Source organism: Bos indicus x Bos taurus, chromosome 2 (assembly GCF_003369695.1).
Source record: "Bos indicus x Bos taurus breed Angus x Brahman F1 hybrid chromosome 2, Bos_hybrid_MaternalHap_v2.0, whole genome shotgun sequence".
Classification (NCBI taxonomy): domain Eukaryota; kingdom Metazoa; phylum Chordata; class Mammalia; order Artiodactyla; family Bovidae; genus Bos; species Bos indicus x Bos taurus.
This window is the reverse complement of record NC_040077.1, coordinates 44257625-44271026: the sequence shown is the minus strand read 5'-3', so window position 1 is coordinate 44271026 and position 13402 is coordinate 44257625. Positions and strand designations below refer to the sequence as shown.

Below are 13402 nucleotides of genomic sequence, written 5' to 3'. Positions count from 1 at the left end.
ATCACACAAACTGGTCACTATTTATCAGGTTCATTCATGATCAATTCAAATATCTAGAAATAAAAGACAGAATGCTATTAATTGACTAAGTTCCACAAAAAGGATTCTAGAGATTAGTACAAGCATTTTTTTTTTTTTTTTCATTTGCAGAATACAGCTGTCATACCTTTTCAACTGCCCTGGTGATCTCAGTCCTGGGCAATTAACAGAGCTGCCATCACAAAGTCTGCACACATTAAGACAAAAACCCAGAATGAAAACACTGACAACACTGAACATGTGAATAGTAATTTATAATTAACCTTTTCTAAAAGAAAAGGTATTTGTAATAGTACATAATAGGGTAACAGTTTAACTCATCTTTTTTTTCTTTTTACTCAAAGCATAAAGCAGAGACAATACTTTATACCAGGTTTACATGCAACTTAAAAAAAAAAGTTAATATACATATTAAACATGGAAATTCACCAGTAAAATCGTATTTGTTATTTCCCCTCAAACATACCTTAACATTATTTCTTTATTTCATTATAAACAAATTCCTACAATTGGTCACCTGACCCAGTGCCTTACATTTCCGGAGCTTGACATTTCAGTCAGTTATGGACACAAGAATGATGTTACAAGTATAATGAAGTCACACATCTGCAAAAAAGCTGACTGAACTATTTTACCAATGGAGAAGTCCCTACATCATCTGCCATGACGTCCAACATGAGCACCGACATAAGTATCCCCCAGTCACCCACAAAGTGGTCTTGTCAGGAAGGTCCAGAAGCATTATTTCCCTATGTAACGAACATATCAGCAATGATCAAATACAAAAGCACCCAAGTGCCCTAAGATCATCACTTTTTGGAACATTTCTTGAATGTAAAATTTTCCTAGGATACAGAGAAATATAAGTTAATAAAATGACAAAGAGAGAAAAAATGTCCACCTCTTCTTGCATACAAAGCTTGAGTCAAAACCTTGTATGTTATCATAAAATTTAATACAATAAACCTAAAAATGTTCAAAAAGTTTCTAATGTGGTGTACTTAATGCAGTTTCAATTATGTCAATATACATAGAGCACATATGCCAATATACAGAGACTAGCTGGAACACATCCTCATTTAGGTTTCTCTAGGAAAATACAGTAAGGAAGATTAATATCTACAAGAAGAATCCGTCATATTTAAAAATCAATAGTTAATTAGTAAAATGTATTTTAAGCACAAATTAAAATCAGTATACACTTTCCTCATCTCTAGCAACCAAAAGAGCCCTCATTGGACATAATTATAGCTTTCTTTTCAATGTGTTATCTTGACCATTAGCCTAAAAAATATCTTTAAAAGTGCTCTGCAGGTATCACTTCCTCTTAAGGAATCACAGAAAGACATAAAGTAAGAAAAAGCTACTCTAATCTAAAGGACTATGTCAAGCAAAAATAATTAGAGGAATTCTTTATATCACAAATGTAAGAAGTTTGGGAAGAGAATAGTATATAATAATTAAAATCATATATACCTTTTACTTTTCATGCAAGATTGTTTAAAATAGAAACAAAATATAATTGTAAATCACTGAAAAAAACAGTCAAGTCTTTGCCCCTAGAGTTCACAGTCAACAGAGAGAGAGAGGAAGGAAGGGAGAAGGAAAGATGGAAAAGAGGAAGGAAAAAGAAGGGAGGGAGGGAGAAAGGAAGGAGGGAGAAGGAAATAAAGAAAATGAAAGAAAAAGAAAAAAAGAAGAATGCATAAGAGAAATGTAACAGCAGCCTATCAAATATTTTACTTTTTAAGAAGAATCTAAAGAGGAAGGATTCTGGTGTGCATGCACATCAAATGGCTCAAGATCTAAACGATAGGACAAAATTACTAACCACTAAGTATGAGGAGAATTAAGAGGCTACTCTTACACAGGCAACAAACTTTTACTAAGGTTTTAAAACACACAATATAATTTTATGTGTGTTAAAACTATTTTAAAAAACAGCAACAGAGTGTTTTCTAGTTTCGGCATTAACACCAGAGTCAGGGAATATGTGTACTTGCAAAGAGGAAAAAATGGTTTTGCTCCTGCTTCCTTAACCTATGGGTTATTCAAGGTCAGGATGGGTATTTTCATCTTCAAGGCTTTTTATTCAAAGCAAAAATTATGACTTAAAAACCCTCAAGGCTGTATCATCAGTAAGCCAAGCACATATAATACCATAGAAAACACATATAATTTATTAGATGGACTTAAAAATCAACACAAATCAATTTTAGGCACTTGTTGAGTACAGACTATGGGAATTCTCTACCAAAGAACATAATATCTAGCAGGCAAGACCATAAAGATTCAAACTTTAGTTTTTAGAACAATACACAAGGGCTAGACAATTGGTAAGATATATTGCATAATTAACCCAACTGTATCCTGTTACAATTTCTTCATAACTCCATACACAATTTTAGGGTTTAATAGAAGCAGTCATTCTTTAGCATACGAAGTTTTTAAATTCTTTCTTTCCTTTACTCCACCATTCCGGTCTTAAATATCACACATTCTTTGCGGGAGCATGATATAGAAGTACTATTTTTACATAAGCAGAACTTTAAAAAAATTATTTTCTATATTAAATCTGCATTTACAGTGTCGAAACATGATGGCTGATAATTCTGATGTCTTTTAAAGTTCATTTCAACAGGTTTGGTTTGTAATCATACGTGTCTCATTACCAATTCCTTTAGACAGTTAATGTTTACCTCTGTTCTTTAAGCATGAGGGGGGAAAATGGGATGTGGTTTATGGTTTTAAGGATGTGGGGATGGCTTCAGGTTAAACACTACATATATGATTTGGTTTGTCATCTTTCTCCTCATATTATTTGTACTGATATTACTTAACACATACCTCATTTTTGGTAATGGGAAGAGAATACATGTATATAACTTAATCCCTTTCACATCTAACTAGCAGCTCAAGGAGCTGGCAGTCTAGGTACTTCTCTTATCTTTCTGAATCTACTTTTCAATGTGAGAAGCTAAAGTTTAAGAAGCATTAAAATGCTAAATACAGTATGATTTAAAGGACTTTACTGCAGGCATTTATGTGCTGTGCACACAGCAAGCCAGTTTGTGACGTACTCAACAACTCTGACAGTACTCTCTAATAAGCAAAGTGCAAATCAATGAATCAAGCCAGTGGAGGATAGCACAGGACAAGAGAACCAACTTAGAGGCTAGCAGTTTGGAGAATAATGGATATAGGTAAAGTTGAGAATATCTCCAGGACCAAGAGAACATATCTTTGTTGATGGGGAAAGGAGTGGAGGGGATGCTGAGCTAAGCCAATCCCAAAGCAAGAAGTTCCAGATTATACTTGGACAGTGGCAGGGTTCATAGTTAAGTCATGCAAAACCTGGCCTTGAAAGATGGATTCATTTCAGGATACAACTCGGCAATTGAGAGAAGATAACCCCAGAGTTCACAGATAGTCTGGGATGTGCTGCTATCCCCTATATACAAAGTAGAACATGACAGATAAATTCCTGAAAAGGCCTGCAGAGAAAACTAGAACGTTGTCTACAGTTTTTCTATTTGCACTAATATGGACAAATTCTGAGGTTGTCTGTACTGTATGTGGTTGCTGTAGTCACAGCAAGAAATGTAAAGGGCCTAAGAGATGGGACAGTCAAATCCCATTTCTAGGCATCTTAGTGCTATACACTCAGACAAAAGAGCCAAGCATGTCTCAGGCACTGCCTGCCTCTGCTCGGTGCCCTGCACTCCTCTGATCCCACTGTCACTACCTACCAGGCACTTCCTGAAGACCAGAAAACAGAAACTCTTTCTATTTCATGCCGTGCTTCTAAAATCCCTTTAACTACCTGCATTAAAAATGCCAGACAGCAGGTGAAGCACTTTTTTATTCTTAAGGCAAAATGTCATATTCCCTACCCACTTTCCTCTGCACCCCAAACCACCAGCCTTCAATGTATTCTTTGCCCATCCATGAGGGCCAAAGAAAACAGAACTGGAAAATTTCAGACAAGGATCCTCATTAGAATGCGTAAGATATACCTTCTAAATGCTACATGACAAAATTAAACATATTTAAATGCAGTTAGCAATATGGTTCCTTTTATCGCGGTATTGAGAGAAGTTACACAATTTTCAAAATTAGTATCAAACATAGGATATTTAAATCCACTCACGTGAACAGAGGTATGGAGCTTTGTTCTTTTCAAAGTTGAGTGTAACAACCCTAAATAAGATGTTTGTTTAACCCAAACGCAGTATATTAAAAAACCAAAAACAATCCCCTTTGCTTAATTCCACTTAAAAACTACATATAAATTGCCAACATGACTATTCATGAGGTGCTCCATGTTATTTGGAAGTAATACTGTTAAAATGATTTTGATGTATTTTCACATTAAAATTAAAAAAAATTTTCTGCTGTAATTCTGGTTTTATGCACAAGTACAAAGGTACCCTACAGTACATGGGGTCACAAAAGCATCAGACACAACTTAGCGACTAAAACAACAAAAATAAAGGTACCCATCTCATTTCTAATGCTTGGCCTGGAGGGTAGGATATAACCAAAAAAGCATGTTTATCAACGTGGCATAAGAATACATGCATTCTCACGATGCCATGTCAATCACTACACCTGACACGCTTTAAACATCCAGTTAAGATTAAATTTTGGCCAACACCTTGATGACAAGGGACAGACTGTGCAGGTGTACAGTTGAACTGGTGTGGCAGCAATCCAAGGGACTAAATTATAATTACTCAAACTGAAAGGCAAAAAGGATAAAAGGTGTGGATTTGCTGGGTTACTTTACAGAGTATTTGTTTCTGATGACACTGCAACATCTAAAAATAGATTTGGGTTTTTAATATACAAGCAATTCCTTATAGTGATTTGAAAAAGTATGAGGACATATGAACAACTAAAGTTAGTAATTTAGGATTTACTTTTCAAAAGGAAGTTGACAAATATTAAAGTGTTATGCTTGCATTTTGAACATGAAACAAAACATAACATATAATTTTAAACACTGATCTCCCATGCCTGACTTGGATTTATATAATGAGTATTTTATATTTTACAGAAAGGAATTTTCCGAGTTTTGTCAATAATTATAGTATGTACTATTTCTCATCAAAATCTTTGAAATTTAAAAGGCTGGTATTAAAATTTTTTTCCCCCCAAAAATAAAATAAAATAAAATTTTTTTCCCTTGAATATTCTAAAACACGTCAGTTTTGCACTAGTCACCAGATTTTCAGGGCATGAAAGATATACCAACATAGTACCCAAGAATATGTTTTAACATATTTAGGATAAGTTTGCTTACAGTTACAACAGAAATACCTTAGATTTTCAGATGCAGAAAAAAGAAATACCCAAGTAAACATAAAAAGTTTGGGGGCTAAGTTACTTCTTAATAAAAATAATACATTACGTTGATCAATTTTTAAACCAAATTCTTAAAAGCATTAAAAAAATTCGTATTTTGTAACTGTCAAACAATACATTCACGTGGTGTAAGATGATAAAAGAAAACTTAGACACAAATAAATCCTCAAACAATTTCAACTCCTAAGATACGAAATCAGAAATTTTCAAATTAAGAAATTATCTTCACTGCTTAGAAAATATGCTTCACCTTTCATCTCAAATTCACTTTAAATGCTTGACATATGATTTGGTATCTAAGAAGATTGTAGCTAAATTATTTGACAATGTTTATGGTGTGATACTTCTCTTGGTAGACATATTTCACACAACAGTTTCCAATTAATGCTGGAAAAAATCACTTTATAATTTTAATCACAATTAATGATCAGCCAATTAATGGATTAACAATTCACTCAGTAAATTTAGATGGCATAAGGCCCAATACAGGGAGCAATCTGGTAACTGCTCAGTGTGCTCTTCTGTCCACCAGTAATACTAAGTTAAGAATATGATAGATACTCCACTCAGCTAGATTACAGCTTTCCATGTACGTGATTTGCTCAACAAAAAATTAGGGACACAACGTGAAGCTTTTTCCTTTCTTTTTTTTTTAAAGAGTGGCTCAATGATTTGGGGGTGGGTTAGTATAATACAGAGAACATAGGGGAAGTACAAAATGGCACTCAGCATCAATGCCAGTACTCATCCCAGTACGTTTGTAACTAAGGGCATTAGTTTTTGTGTTATTTGCTTTTCTTTAAGAACATAAATCAAAGCCATTAACTCGAACTTGAGGTATATACACAATACATACACAACCTTATGCAAAATACTTTTCATAATTACATTTTGAAATATTGGAAACTGAGTATCTGTGCTGATTTGTATTTTGACTTAATGGAACAGGAAGAGAACAACATTCAACAAGGGAGGGTTATACTGATAATAAAGCTCTGAAAGTTAAAAATGTCTTCCTCTCCCTTTGTACTTACCACAGGCTACACAATGTCCTGAGAGGATTCATTATGAGAAAAATGTCAATCACAGCTTTAAGACCTTGCTTTGGAAGGAACTAATAAGAAAGCAGATTGAAAGGTGAAACTTCATCTGTGTTTTCAAATAAGTGGTCTTAATTTTTCTTCTTATAGAAAAAGTTTAAATGTTTAAATCAGTTTATTATAAATATATCTAAACCATTAATTTTTGCAGCTTTCAGGTAAGGTCCAGCACTTCATTTACACAAAGTCTATGAGAAGAGGTCAGTAGAGATCATCTAATCTTAAGTCGTGACATCATCCATTCAAGTCCTTGGCATAATCTATAAAGAAAATAAAATATCTTGATCAAATTCTCAACTAAAAAGCTATGAAGAGCAAATTAAAAGAAGATACAATTTTTTATCTAAACAACAAAGATTAGAAAAATCAGTAATATTCAATGTGGGTGCTATACTTCCATACAGTACAACTGCACATTTTTGGTTCTGTTATATCTCTAGTGCATAGAGTACTGCCTGATACATAAGAGAAGCTCAATAAGTACATAGTGAATGCTCATAGAAAGTCATTTAGTAAGAAGTATCAAAAATGCTTAAAATACCAACACTCTACCCTTTTTTTCTACTTTTAGAAATATATCCTAAAAAAGATAAAGACATGTTTATGTATTATTACTGTTCATAAAAGCATTTTTAATAGGAAATAGTAAAATCTAGATGTCTGACAATAGAGAAAAAATTTAACAAATTATGGAACATTCATATGAGGTATTTAAAAATTCCTTTCAAAGATTGTTTTACAATATGACAAAATGCTCACAATATAAATGAAGTAGAAATGGCAGGATATTTAATATATAGCAGCTATTAAAACAAAGTATGCACGTAGTATTTGTGACATCTATACATCAAAAAAATCTGAAGGAAATAAAATAAAATCTCATATTACTAACACCAGTTATCCTTGAACAATGGGTAACTGAGCATAATCCAAAATATAGAAAGAAATATTTATTAAGGTAAAAGAATCTAAATGTTTATTTAGCAAGAGGGAAATATAACAAAATGAAGGACTGTTATGAAGCATCAATCAATATCTATGAGGAGGTTTTACAGATATGAGAAACAATGCTACCATTTAATACTTAAAAAGCCAGAACTCAGATTTTTGTGCCTAAGTCTAAAAATGTAGAGACAATAGAAATAGAAGGAAAAGAGGGCAATGAAGTAAATAAACGATTGTTTTGGTATAGGTCCATACTTCTTCCCTATTAATTCGTTACCTTTCAACTACTCACAGGAAATGATACAATAACAAGATGAGTAAATTAATTAATTCTACACTGTTAAAGGTACAGGAGTTACTTAAGAGCAAACTAGAGACTGCACTAAGCACTTAATATCCATTATCTAATCTTCACAGTACTAGGACCAGAACCCTTCCCATATTTCAGAGGGAGCCTGACCTTAGACAGGTGAGCAAATGACAGGTGCGAGTCTAAATGTCACCAATACTAAAACCAAGACTAAGGTGGTCAGATTACACAGGAAACAACATTTCCCCTAAACCAAACATTTCCATTTGCTAACTCCTGCAAATGGAAGACCACATAAACCCAAAACTGAAAAGACGGCATCATCTGCTGATGTCCCCCTTTAAAAATAAAACTGCTGGAACTCAAAATAGAGGGGGGTGATGGCTGTATCACACTGTGAATGTACTTAATGCCCATGTATTGTACACTTAAAAATGGTTAAATTACCAGTTTTATATTATATATATTTTGCCACAAAAATTAATTTAATAAGTAACGTTCTTAACACATTAAAACTGCCAGAATTCATATGTATCCTAACTAATGATATATTTTCCACACAATTACTCAAAGTATACAAGTTAAATCTTTTATCCGTCTTAGATCACTTATCTTTGTTGTCAGATTTAGTATTATAATCAGTGCTTTTGCTTTAAGACTTTTGATAAAGATAATACAAATAAAGATACACCGATATCTATATATGTATCCTATATGTATATAAACTATTTAACAAAGAACTATGTAGAAGATATTTTTACTTAAATGAGTATGTGGATAGTCGGTACTGTCTGATTTTTTTTTTTTTTAATGAACAGATTTGCTGTTTTGAGATTCTAATAACTACGCTCTTCCAAATGTCTGTAATCAGGTAATGGTGCCTTCTATTTCACTAAGATTCGGCTTCATCTCCAATTTACTTCTTAAATTTGGTGATCAGGTTCCTCAGGTGTTAGAAAAGGGCAGAAGCTTTGAGGCATAGACATGAATTTTCCTGCAGTGGGAGAAATTCCCTTCTTTTTAAGGTCACAGAGAAGGGTAAACCAAATACTGAATTATTGACACTAAAGGCAATGGCACGCCACTCCAGTACTCTTGCCTGGAAGATCCCATGGACGGAGGAGCCTGGTAGGCTGCAGTCCATGGTGTTGCTAAGAGTCAGGCACGACAGAGCGACTTTACTTTCACTTTTCACTTTCATGCATTGGAGAAGGAAATGGCAACCTACTCCAGTGTTCTTGCCTGGAGAATCCCAGGGACGGGGGAGCCTGGTGGGCTGCCGTCTATGGGGCCGCACAGAGTTGGACACGACTGAAGCGACTTAGCAGCAGCAGCAGCTATGCCTCATATAACATTATGTTTTATATCTTACCTATAACAATGCCGACAAGCTCTGCCTGCTTGAAATCCTTTCACCCCTGAGCATTAAACCAGGGCAAAATTCTACTGCAGGCACCACCCTTCCCTCCAGGGCCAAGGACCCTTCTGCCACACTCTCTCCAATTCTAACTCTCTTATTTTTTGAAGTGCAGGAACTTCCTTTTGGCAACACTGATAGCATATCTGCAAACTAGTCCCTCGTGCAAATTTTCTATTTCAGCTTTTTTATGCATGAAACATGAATTTTTTTTTATTATTATTATTTTAATTTAATTTTATTTTTAAACTTTACATAATTGTATTAGTTTTGCCAAATATCAAAATGAATCCATCACAGGTATACATGTGCTCCCTATCCTGAACCCTCCTCCCTCCTCCCTCCCCATACCATCCCTCTGGGTCGTCCCAGTGCACCAGCCCCAAGCATCCAGTATCGTGCATTGAACCTGGACTGGCATCTCGTTTCATACATGATATTTTACATGTTTCAATGCCATTCTCCCAAATCTAACTGGTCTACATGACTATTAGGAATAAATGGTACACTCTATAGAAAGCACACAAGGCACAGGACATACTCAGCAAGTGCCAGTTCCTTTCTTAGAATGTAAGTCTCAACGACAGTGCAAGAACTATTTCCTGACTTGCGTGGACTGTGTCTTACATCTCTCCCTCACAAAGTTCTGTACGTGGTAACCTTAAATATTTGATTTTTAAAAGAAATACATGTTTTAAAGCTAAATACATGTTGTTCATGAAGAAGACATCTTACCCCTCGCCAGTAAGAGCACAGCATGCCTGGATGTGCCACTGGTGATCTTTAATAGAAGTTAGTTTCAAAAACTGGGAGATTTCTGCTACAGTCATGCATCCTTTAACATCTTGTTTGTTAGCAAAAATCAGCAATCCAGCTTTCCTTAGGTCCTACAAAAGCAAACAAAACTGTAAAGGTCAGTTCATTTTTTTCAACACTTTCCGGCTTCACAGATTATATATGATAATCTGTGTAACCTAAATTGTCTCAACTACTTTACATAAAAGTATCTCATAGCTCTTATGATGGAAAGTAAACATCACACTGAACACATTTAAATTAATCAATCTATACTCGCATGTGTTTACATATTTCTTACAGTGCTAGATTACATTTTTATGGTCCTATGTGCTCTATTTAACAGTCGCATCTTCCAATTTAATACATGTCTAACCATTCCCCCAGGATTCCCAAGTGGCTCAATGGTAAAGAATCTACCTGCTAATGCAGGAGACAGAGGTTTGATCCCCGGGTCAGGAAGATCCACTGGAGAGGAAATGGTAACCTACTTCAGTATTCTTGCCTGGGAAATCCCATGGACAGAGGAGCCTGGTGGGCTAAGTCCATGGGGTTGTAAAGAGTGAAATGTGACTTAGCAACTAAACAACCACCACCCCAACCCTAATTACTCTTTAGAGTGGCACTCAAGAGCTTTTCAAAATTCTTGCCCAACCTATACTTTAGGTAGAGCTTCCTTGGTAAACCTAAGGAGAGTTATGGACTTCTCCCTCATAAAAATGTACGTATGTATATATGCCCAAAAAAGTTTTTGTACAATTTTAGGGTGTTCATTGATATCCTAAAGTCCATTCGTAAATACTGGGCTAAGAAACCATGATGGATCCACTCAACTAGTCGACTGAACTCTCATAAACTCTGCCTATATATTTTAAGAGATACAGAGAACACTAAGGTTTTGGTGCTATGTCTGCAAGTGTTCCCAGCTCTGTTAAATGCCATCTTCTTTTCAGGGATCTCAGTGAGAATATTTTGGTTTCAATCATGTGTTTGTGTGTTCGAAGGAAGAGTCTTTAGTAGGTTTAAAGAGACATTGTTCCACATTATTTTACTCTTGCTAGAAGAGAGTCTCAAAGGCTTTTCATTCTTTCTGAAGTAAATAAACAACAAAAGTAGTAAATTTCTTACTTGGTTAACAGGAGTTCTGCTGCATGCTTTACATAAACGAGACTGACTTAGTTACAGTGCCCCCTGCAGGACGGCACTACAGTACTGCAGATAAGGACAGAGTTACCTGAGTAACTTGGTCAGAGAAGGGATACTCTAGCATGAGGGTCTCAAACCTCTGGAATCTAATGCCTGATGATCTGAGATGGAGCTGATGTAATAATAATAGAAATACAAGTGCACAATAAATGTAATGTGCTTCAATCATCAGGAAACCATCTCTTTCCCCTCCGTAGGACTGTGGAAAAATCGTCTTCCACAAAATTAGTCCCTGGTGCTAAAAAGGTCAGGGACCACTGCTCTGAAAACATTAAGTTCTAAGAGTTCCTATTTATTGCTGTGTGACTCAGGGAGCTCAAACCCATGCTCTGTGACAACCTAGAAAGGTGGAATGGGGTGGGAGGTTCAAGAGGGAGGGAACATATGTATACCTATGGTTGACTCATGCTGATATATGGCAAAAACCAACACAATATTCTAAAGCAATTATCCTTCAAATAAATTAAAAAAAAAAAAATACTACCGCTCCCCCAAGAGAGTTTCAATTCGTTTCACCTATAGTTCAGATCACCTGCCTATTTATATAAGGCAAAAAGTTGAAGGGATGACCTATAACTAGTGCTCATATGCATTATCAAGTATATGAATTTTTTTTCTCTTATCCTAATTGGAAAATGGAACAGTTATCAATAGTTGATATATGGCTGAATCACTGAGTAGATGGACTTTCCATGGGATTTAATTCCTATCTTCCTATCGTTTAGGTTTCACTATCTCTTCTTGCCAGCATGTGTTGCAATCTTTATATAGGTCATGCCAGGTAATGCTGCCATGTTCAAGGAACACACTTTAGAAATACTTAACAACAGAAATATTTGGCACAAGTTAGGACACATAGTTTATGCTATTTATAAGTTACCTATATTCATCACTTTTAGTAACAAAATTATTTGGAGAGGCCCGTAGACTGAAAATTGGAAAACCTAAGAAATAGAGCCAGGTACTGCAATGTCTAAAAAAAAAAGAAAAAACCCATATTGAATGTAATTTTTCTAGATATTAAAGGCTCAAATTTTATTTAAGGTTCTTGATTTTTTTAAAAGCTATGTTATCTACATTTAAATATTTAGGAAAAGAGGAAAATTACGTCTTCCTTTACTTTTTCTTAAAATAACCTCACAACAAAGTATGCATTATGCTAAACAGTAGAAAAGAGATACACTGGATTAAGGCTGTTACTTGACTTAACAAGAGGTCAAAGTACAAGGTAAAGAGTGGTGATCTTTTGTCTATCACCCATTTTAAACACTTTGAAAAAGTTCTGCTCCATACCACAGACTTCTGTTCTTAAGAGTCTAAAAATAGTTTTTAGTTTAGTCAAGGAAATGAATAGTAGCACACACAGACATATTTACTTATTAGCATTGTCTATATGCCATATATAGTTGTCAATTTGTTTCTCAAACTCCATTTGTAAAGATAATTACTAGAAGTTGAGTCATTCTGAATAAAACACATCTATTCTTTCGTCTTTGGAATTTTAAAAAAAATTCATGAGTTTCAATGTTTTTGTGCTTCATTTAAGATGAAGCTTTCAGAAATGTATTTAAATGCTCTAGTTCTGTATTTCATAATACATAGAATCATTACTGGTGATGATAAGAAGACTGTTGTTTATTGTGGTATGCATGAAGCACTTGACTAACCCATGTCAGAATTTATTTTTCATTCACAAATTCTCATCCTTGAGCCGGAAGCTCCTCCCCAGAACTCTGCCTATTGGCTCTTCCTGACCCTATTAAGTAACTTAACTCTAGTTCCCAATTTTACCTATAATTCCTTTCTTTTCTGGTAATCTCATCCTTTCTTTCACTTTCCAGCTAGGCTCTATTTCTGGCTTTTACTATTTTTCATCCCTTCTTTCACTTTCCAGCTAGGCTCTATTTCTGGCTTTTACTATTTTTCCTAGCGAAGAGCAGAGAAGGCAATGGCACCCCACGCCAGTACTCTTGCCTGAAAAATCCCATGGATGGAGGAGCCTGGAAGGCTGCAGAGTCCATGGGGTTGCTGAGGGCTGGACATGACTGAGCGACTTCACTTTCACTTTTCATTTTCATGCACTGGAGAAGGAAATGGCAACCCACTCCAGTGTTCTTGCCTGGAGAATCCCAGGGACGGGGCATCCTGGTGGACTGCCGTCTATGGGGTTGCACAGAGTCGGACACGACTGAAGTGACTCAACAGCAGCTAGTGAAGAGCCTG

The 13402-nt window shown here is 35.2% G+C and overlaps 1 protein-coding gene across 1 annotated transcript in view; it reads right to left on the bottom strand.

Moving 5' to 3' along the window:
• Nucleotides 1-275: 275 nt before the first annotated feature.
• The window catches only part of ARL5A (ADP ribosylation factor like GTPase 5A), a 28659-nt gene continuing 15532 nt past the window's right edge, over nucleotides 276-13402 (bottom strand). Inside the window, exons 5-6 of the mRNA XM_027560753.1 lie at nucleotides 9914-10065; nucleotides 276-6766 (exon numbers count right to left, since the gene is read on the bottom strand). Of these exons, the coding sequence (XP_027416554.1) occupies nucleotides 6718-6766; nucleotides 9914-10065 (201 nt within the window). The 3' untranslated portion in view covers nucleotides 276-6717. The remainder of the gene's footprint in view (nucleotides 6767-9913; nucleotides 10066-13402) is intronic.